This window comes from Staurois parvus, unplaced genomic scaffold, assembly GCF_062004578.1.
Source record: "Staurois parvus isolate SC_StPar_1 unplaced genomic scaffold, SC_StPar_1.0 ptg002113l, whole genome shotgun sequence".
NCBI lineage: Eukaryota > Metazoa > Chordata > Amphibia > Anura > Ranidae > Staurois > Staurois parvus.
In genome coordinates this window covers 3755310-3765000 of record NW_028319909.1, presented here as the reverse complement: position 1 = coordinate 3765000, position 9691 = coordinate 3755310, and the positions used below count along the sequence as shown (strand labels likewise).

Genomic DNA, 9691 nt, shown 5'->3' with positions numbered 1-9691 from the left:
TCAGGAACCAGTCCAACCAGCTCCCGATTTTCACCAGTTGACTGTGAATTCTGTGAATGAGTGCCTTGGCGGCTGTCGGCTTGTAACTTTCAATGAACTACCACCGTGCTGTGGAGCATCATGGTAGTTTGTTGAAGCTTCCTGTGCCCGTACATCCCGTACACCTTGTACATCCCGTACATCCCCTACACCCCGTACATCCCCATACATCCCGTACTCCCCATACATTCCGTACATCCCCTACACCCCGTACATCCCTATACATCCTGTACACCCCATACATTCCGTACATCCCATACACCTTGTACATCCCATACATCCCCTACATCCCGTACATCCCATACATTCCGTACACCTTGTACATCCCATACATCTCGTACATCCCCTACATCCCGTACATCCCGTACACCTTGTACATCTCATACATCCCGTACACCCCCTACATCGCATACATCTGGTACATTCCGTACATCCCACACATCCAGTACATCTCATACATCCAGTACACTCCATACATCCCCATACATCCCTGTACATCCCGTATACCCCGTACATCCCCTACATCCCGTACATTCCATACACCCTATACATCCCTGTACATCTCGTACACCCCATACATCCCATACACCCCTTACACCCCATACATCCCGTACATCCCCGTAGACACCCCATACACCCCGTACATCCCCATACATCCCGTACATCCCCGCAGATACCCCATACATCTTGCACATCCTATACACCCCGCACATATCATACATCCCGTACATCCCTGTACAGCAAGCAGATATTTTGACATATCTGCAGGAGACCTGCATGGCCTCAGCAATCTACTGATCGCTGGTGCAATGCTTTCCAGGCTCCTGCAGACAAAAATAATAAATGCACATTTTTTTTTTAGCTGCAAAAAAATTTGCATTTATTATTTTTGCCAAAAGTGAACTTTAAATATTTTTTTACAATAGGGGCACATTTCTAAACTTTGTACAAAAGGTGAACTATCCCGTATACCCCGTGCATCCCGTACATCCCCTACATTCCATACATCTCATACATCCAGTACACCCCATACATCCCCGTATATCCCATACACCCTATACATCCCTGTACATCTCGTACACCCCATACATCCCATACACCCCGTACACCCCGTACACCCCATACATCCCATACATCCCATACATCCCGTACATCCCCGTAGACACCCCATACATCCTGTACATCCCATACATCCCGTACACCCGGTACATCCCCATACATCCCGTACATCCCCGTAGATACCCCATACATCTCGCACATCCTGTAGACCCCGTACATCCCATACATCCCGTACATCCCTGTACAGCAAGCAGATATTCTGACATATCTGCAGGAGACCTGCATGGCCTCAGCAATCTACTGATCGCTGTTGCAATGCTTTCCAGGCTCCTGCAGACAAAAATAATAAATGCACATTTTTTTTTACCTGCAAAAAAATTTGCATTTATTATTTTTGCCAAAAAGGTGAACTTTAAATATTTTTTTACAATAGGGGCACATTTCTAAACTTTATAGGAAAGGTGAACTATAGCTATAAGCTCCTGATGTAGGAGTATTGATCCTGCACATTTGTGTATTGATCTGCTGCCATCTAGTGGCAGATCCTGAATGTTACATCCACTAGGAGTTTATATACAGTACATATATAAACATATCATAATAAATTATAACATAAACATAATTATTATTATACAGGATTTATATATTATTATTATTATTATACAGGATTTGTATATTATTATTATTATAATACAGGATTTATATATTATTATTATTATTATTATACAGGATTTATATATTATTATTATTATTATTATTATACAGGATTTGTATATTATTATTATTATTATTATACAGGATTTATATATTATTATTATTATTATACAGGATTTGTATATTATTATTATTATTATTATACAGGATTTATATATTATTATTATTATTATACAGGATTTATATATTATTATTATTATTATTATACAGGATTTTTATATTATTATTATTATACAGGATTTTTATATTATTATTATTATTATACAGGATTTATATATTATTATTACTATACAGGATTTATATATTATTATTATACAGGATTTATATATTATTATTATTATACAGGATTTGTATATTATTATTATTATTATACAGGATTTATATATTATTATTATTATTATTATTATTATACAGGATTTATATATTATTATTACTATACAGGATTTATATATTATTATTATTATACAGGATTTATATATTATTATTATTATAATACAGGATTTATATATTATTATTACTATACAGGATTTATATATTATTATTATACAGGATTTATATATTATTATTATTATTATTATTATTATACAGGATTTGTATATTATTATTATTATTATTATTATACAGGATTTATATATTATTATTATTATTATTATTATACAGGATTTATATATTATTATTACTATACAGGATTTATATATTATTATTATTATACAGGATTTATATATTATTATTATTATACAGGATTTTTATATTATTATTATTATTATTATACAGGATTTATATATTATTATTATTATTATTATTATACAGGATTTGTATATTATTATTATTATTATACAGGATTTATATATTATTATTATTATTATTATACAGGATTTATATATTATTATTACTATACAGGATTTATATATTATTATTATTATACAGGATTTATATATTATTATTATACAGGATTTATATATTATTATTATTATACAGGATTTATATATTATTATTATACAGGATTTATATATTATTATTATACAGGATTTATATATTATTATTATACAGGATTTATATATTATTATTATTATTATTATACAGGATTTATATAGCACCAACAGTTTGCTCAGCGCTTTACAATATAACATAAAAACATACACATAAAAATGATACGATAACATATATAAATGTATCTACTTATTGCAAGGGGCATCCAAGTAGGACCAGGACTTTTCATTTTTCAGGTATAAAAAGGGATGTTGGTGCGGCGGTACACGCAGTAGTAAGTGGCAAGTGTGTCCTATTACTGATAGGGGGCGCACATGTGGTGGGTCAGTCCTGGGACCGTTATTCAAGATGGCAGACAACAGCGTTAGTGCGTACATGGAACAGTGCGTGGTGGGGACGTATCAAAGGCGCAAAACTCGCAGATATCTACAGAAGACTTCAAACGCGGTACGGTGATGAGATGCTCAACCGCAGGAAGACGTTTGAATGGTGGAAATGTTTCAAAGATGGCCGTACGTCCGTCAGTGATGATCCCGGCCGTGGTGGTTCCCAGCCCAACAATAGAAACCCCCTCCAGCAACAATAGTTCCCCCCCCCCCCCCCACAGTCAACATCACTAGAACCTCCCGGCCGTGGTGTTTCCCAGCCCACAGAAGTCATTCCTGTGAACATTCAGCATGTAGAACGCTGGATCCTGGACGAAACGCGTAGGGTCCTGCATCGTTTCCATCCCACCTCCGGGCTGGTATGAAGGGCGGGGGTCATGGAATGTGACAACGTTTCATGTGACACCCTGAATATGGTTACGGTGTTTAAAATTTTGGCAAATTTTCATGAACGTCCAAGCAAAGACTAAATGGGTCATTTTCGGCAAAACGCGGAATATGAGCGCGGCACTTACTGTGGGAGTAGTTGGCGCAGAGCGGCTCTGCCAGAGAATGGTGGTGGACGATGCAGCTGACCTCCAGCCGCTGCAGTTGGAATCCCGCGGGGAGGAAGAGAGGGAGGTCAGCCTGAGCAATGCCATGCTGGGACTTCCATATCTGGAGGGGCCCCGACTCTGGTAGGGATAGGTCAGTGCTGTTCCAGCTGATGGTGATGTCACCGGGGTAGAATCCAGAAGTCCTGCAGGTCAGGCTCAGCCCTTCCTCGCTCTTTGTTGTCAATTTTCGGTAAATTTCTGGCTGTGATGGACGAGCTGTTAAAAAAATCATAGCAATCGTTTAGGCGTTCCCAAAGGCATTCCAAAACCTCTTGTGCAACATCAGTTAGAAACTTACAGCTGGTGTGTGGCCCTTTAAAGCCCAGGGTTAGGGGACCTTTTAGACCAATACAGCACTCCTACAACTCTAATGCCCCCAATTCCCTACTTTCATATGTGTGTTGTATTGTGATGCTTGAAGCTATTATTTTTTTGTAGTATGCTGACATCTAGTGGTGGTGTTGGGCCACTACAGCTTGTTTACTAAGGGATTTTGGTATTTTCCTCTGTCCTCCCCTACTACATAGTGTTAGCAAGTTTAGTCTTAGTAGATATCTAACCGCAATATAAGACCCCCAGCAACAATAGATCCCTCACACAAAAAAATCCCCACCAGTGACAATAGATCCCCCAGCAGCCAGCATCAATAGACTCTCTAGCCAGCAGCCCCCCCCCCCTTAACAGTAAATCTCTAACATCAATAAAAGACCCCACAGCAACAATAGATCCCCTTCATCAACAATATACCCACACACAAAATCATCCCCAGCAGTGACAATAGATCCCCCAGCAGCCAGCATCAATAGACCTTCCAGCATCTGGAAACCTCCCCCCTAACAGTAGATCTCTAACAGCTAAATAAGACCCCCAGCAACAATAGATCCCCTTCAGCAACATTAGACTCACACACAAAAACATCCCCACCAGTGACAATAGATCCCCCAGCAGCCACCATCAATTGACCTTCCAGCATCTGTAAATCTCCCCCTTAACAGTAGATCTCTGACAGCAATATAAGACCCCCAGCAACAATAGATCCTTCACATCCCCACCAGTGACAATAGATCCCCCAGCAGCCAGCATCAATAGACTCTCCAGCCAGCAACCCCCCCCCCCTTTAACAGTACATCTCTAACATCAATAAAATACCCCACAGCAACAATAGATCCCCTTAAGCAACAATAGACTCACACACAAAAACATTCCCACCAGTGACAATAGATCCCCCAGCAGCCAGCATCAATAGACCTTCCAGCATCTGTAAACCTCCACCTTAACAGTAGATCTCTAACAGCAATATAAGACCCCCAGCAACAATAGATCCCCTTCAGCAACATTACACTCACACACAAAAACATCCTCACCAGTGAAAATAGATCCCTCAGCAGCCAGCATCAATAGACCTTCCAGCATCTGGAAACCTCCCCCTTAACAGTAGATCTCTGACAGCAATATAAGACCCCCCAGCAACAATAGATCCCCACCAGCAACAATAGACCCTCACACAAAAACATCCCCAATAGACCCTGCAGCACACACCATACCCCTTGCCATTACATACATTCAGTGCTGGAGGTGGCGGTACTGTGTTCCCCCACGTTCCTTCTGAAAAAAAATCCCTGACCCACTCCACCTCCATGTTCCCGCAGTCAGTGTTAGTTATTTACAGAGACAGGGCTTGGAAAGTGAAAAGACTGGGAAACGCGTCCTCTGTAGTGCAATTAGCTGAAGTCAGATTGTGTTGGATTACTTTCTGTGTCTCATTGAAGAGTTTAGGAAAGTTGAAAGACAGCGCTGGACCCGCAGGTCCACTCCACTGGTATTGTTAGCTGAAGGTGTTGATGTCGGTGTAGATGGTCTGGTTCCTGAGCAGGCGGCTGCTACGCCCCCGAGGATCTCCACCGTTGAAATTGAAGCTCCACACCAGGGGCGGACTGACAACTCATGGGGCCCCCGGGCAATAGGGGATCATGGGGCCCCTGTGTCCTTGCCCACACTCAAAAAAGCCTATAAAAAAGGTACCAGGGGCATTTCATGGGGCCCCCTACTGACCCTGGGCCCTCGGGCAGTGCCCCAGTGCTCGAATGGTCAGTCCACCCCTGCTCCACACCACTGCTAAGGGGTCCAGATACAACTTTATTCCATTAACCTCTTCCCATCCGGCCCATGTATATAAACGGCCAGGCGGTGGCAGTGCAGGGGTGGGTTGCCATTCATAAACGGCGCCCGCCATTTTAGCCTGTGCGCGCTCCCTGGGAGCGTGCGGCACCGCGATCCGGTGCACGCTGTGTCCTTTGAACACCGACCGTTGTACGGGACCTCTGTGTGAGGTCCTGATCATGTGATCACTGATTGGCCAATGAAGAGTAGTAAGCAAGATGTCACTTCTGACATCATTGCTTACTATGTGTGAAATCTGTGAATGATCACAGAGGTCACATGGTGCAAGGCCATTCACAACAGCCTTGTACCATGTGACAAGCTGTGACCAATCACAGCTCGCGCAGTATTTCTCAATGGCTGCAAGAATGCAGCCAGAGAGAAGGAGAAATTATTGCTTTTACAGCCTTTATGGGTGTAAAAGCAATCAGTGTAAAAAAAAAAAAAAAATCTTCATCACCCCCCACAAGTAGTACAGTGTCACTATGGTATCACTGTACTGCTAGGGTGACAGTATGTTAAAAAAAAAAAAAAAAACATAAATAATAATATAAAAAAATAAAATAAAAATGTAAAAAAAAATTCTGAAAAATTATAATTTTTGGTTATAAACTTATTAGGGTTATTTTTTTTACTAAAAAGATAACTGAATACATTTTGGTCAAGATTCATGAAGAAAGATTATTAGGGCGTAGGTGTGAACCGAGGGTGAGGTCTTCATCAACGCACGTTAGAATGCACAGAAATGCATCATGACTGCTTCAGCGCCTGTCAATGAGCGTTATGATGCCTGTATATACAAAGAGCATGACAACGCACACCAAAAATGTGCAACAATGCACAATGAAAACTTTCAACAATGCCCGTTAATGCTCACTGATCTGCAACGCGTTTTTTTGCATTTCAATTTTTTTTAAAGGGGAAATGTATCGGGGGAGGGGTGGGGGGCAATGTATAGGTGACTCTGGCCTAAACTCTGTCTTCTAAGCCTTCCCCCTCTCTATCCACAACTAACAAAAGACGCTTTGGGCTGGAGATCCTCATTAAATGTGGAACCGTGTAGTCCTGAAGGTTTTCTTACTGTACACAATGAGGCGGGTGCCGTTCCCCTGCTCCTCCTCCTGCTCCCACATCAGGACTCTGCAGTAGTAGATCCCCGCATCTTTCCAGCTGATGTTACTGATGATCAATGATCCGTCTCCCTCACTCAGGAAGGTCCGTGGGTAGGTGAGCGAGAATCGGCCTTTCAGAGGGACGACATGGTGGGAACTCGGGTTCTCCTCGGGGGCGGTCCTATACCATGAAACGGCCCCTTTTACGTGAGGATCAGATGCTGAGAACAGGCAGCTCAGCTTAGCCTGGTCTCCCTGAGCTGCGATCAGTGACGGGGGTGACTGAGTCACATCCAGATTGGCCAGCACTGGAGAAATAAGAAGATATATGAGGCTTACAGTACAAAAAAAAGTTATATTTATTGCAAACAACAAATGCTCAGAGCACATTCCACCTAGAAATAGATTGACTAACAATACCAAAAAGAAAATTAAAAAATAATAGTAATGATAAAATAGTACTACTACTAATGATAATATTAATAATAATAATACTAATAACAAACTACTACTGCTATAAATATTAACAAGAATAATAATAATAATAATAATAATAACATACTACTACTGCTATAAATATTAACAATAATAATAATAATAATAATAACATACTACTATTGCTATAAATATTAACAATAATAATAATAATAATAATAACATACTACTACTGCTATAAATATTAACAATAATAATAATAATAATAATAATAATAACATACTACTACTGCTATAAATATTAACAATAATAATAATAATAATAATAATAATAACATACTACTACTGCTATAAATATTAACAATAATAATAATAATAATAATATACTACTATTGCTATAAATATTAACAATAATAATAATAACATACTACTACTGCTATAAATATTAACAATAATAATAATAATAACATACTACTACTGCTATAAATATTAACAATAATAATAATAATAACATACTACTATTGCTATAAATATTAACAATAATAATAATAATAACATACTACTACTGCTATAAATATTAACAATAATAATAATAATAACATACTACTATTGCTATAAATATTAACAATAATAATAATAATAATAATATACTACTACTGCTATAAATATTAACAATAATTATAATAATAATAATAATAATAATATACTACTACTGCTATAAATATTAACAATAATAATAATAATAATAATAATAATAACATACTACTACTGCTATAAATATTAACAATAATAATAATAATAATAATAACATACTACTACTGCTATAAATATTAACAATATTATTAATAATAATAATAATAATAATAATAACATACTACTATTGCTATAAATATTAACAATAATAATAATAATAATAATAATAACATACTACTATTGCTATAAATATTAACAATAATAATAATAATAACATACTACTACTGCTATAAATATTAACAATAATAATAATAATAATAATAACATACTACTACTGCTATAAATATTAACAATAATAATAATAATAATAATAATAATAATAACATACTACTACTGCTATAAATATTAACAATAATAATAATAATAATAATATACTACTATTGCTATAAATATTAACAATAATAATAATAACATACTACTACTGCTATAAATATTAACAATAATAATAATAATAACATACTACTACTGCTATAAATATTAACAATAATAATAATAATAACATACTACTATTGCTATAAATATTAACAATAATAATAATAATAATAATAATAATATACTACTACTGCTATAAATATTAACAATAATAATAATAATAATAATAATAATAATATACTACTACTGCTATAAATATTAACAATAATAATAATAATAACATACTACTATTGCTATAAATATTAACAATAATAATAATAACATACTACTTCCACTACTACTACTACTAATAATAATAAACTACTGTTAATACTGTCTACCACTACTGCTACTACCTATAATAATGTACTGCTACTATTTTATTTATTTATTTCAGGTACTTATATAGCGCTCTCAATTTACACAGCACTTTACATATATATTGTACATTCACATCAGTCCCTAACCCTCAAGGGGAGTACAATCTAAGGTCCCTAACTCACATTCATACATACACATACTAGGGACAATTTAGACAGGAGCCAATTAACCTACCAGCATGTCTTTGGAGTGTGGGAGGAAACCGGAGTACCCGGAGAAAACCCACGCAGGCACAGGGAGAACATGCAAACTCCAGGCAGGTAGTGCCGTGGTTGGGATTCGAACCAATGACCCTGTGTGTGTATATATATATATATATATATATATATATATATATATATATATATACATATATATATTTTTTTTTTTTATTTATTTTATTTTTTATTAGAAATTGTTAGCACCTTTTCAGAAAGGTTAAGAAAAATCAACAGAACTGAATTTGCTGACTTCCTAGAAAAGGCAGATTAGGACAGATGCACCTCGCAGTCTGAGAAAAAAAATGTAATCTCTGTAAAAAAGGTTTTTTTACTGTAAAGCAGTGAAAACATAAAATAGTTTTCCAGAAGAAAATAAAATAATTAAAAAATACAAAAAAAAAACCTAAACAAAACAAACCATGAAATTAGGTTTAGATTTAATTCAACTAATAGCAA

The 9691-nt window shown here is 36.3% G+C and overlaps 1 protein-coding gene across 2 annotated transcripts in view; it reads right to left on the bottom strand.

Annotated features, from left to right (window-relative positions):
- Positions 1-7365, bottom strand: part of LOC149432740 (H-2 class I histocompatibility antigen, K-D alpha chain-like) — a 15526-nt gene extending 8161 nt beyond the window's left edge. Inside the window, exons 1-2 of one of the 2 annotated variants that reach the window (XM_089664965.1) lie at positions 7026-7365; positions 3704-4000 (exon numbers count right to left, since the gene is read on the bottom strand). In XM_089664965.1, coding sequence (XP_089521091.1) covers positions 3704-4000; positions 7026-7077 — 349 coding nt within the window. In that variant the 5' untranslated portion in view covers positions 7078-7365. The remainder of the gene's footprint in view (positions 1-3703; positions 4001-7025) is intronic. The other variant, XM_089664964.1, reaches the window with a different exon arrangement.
- Positions 7366-9691: the final 2326 nt, after the last annotated feature.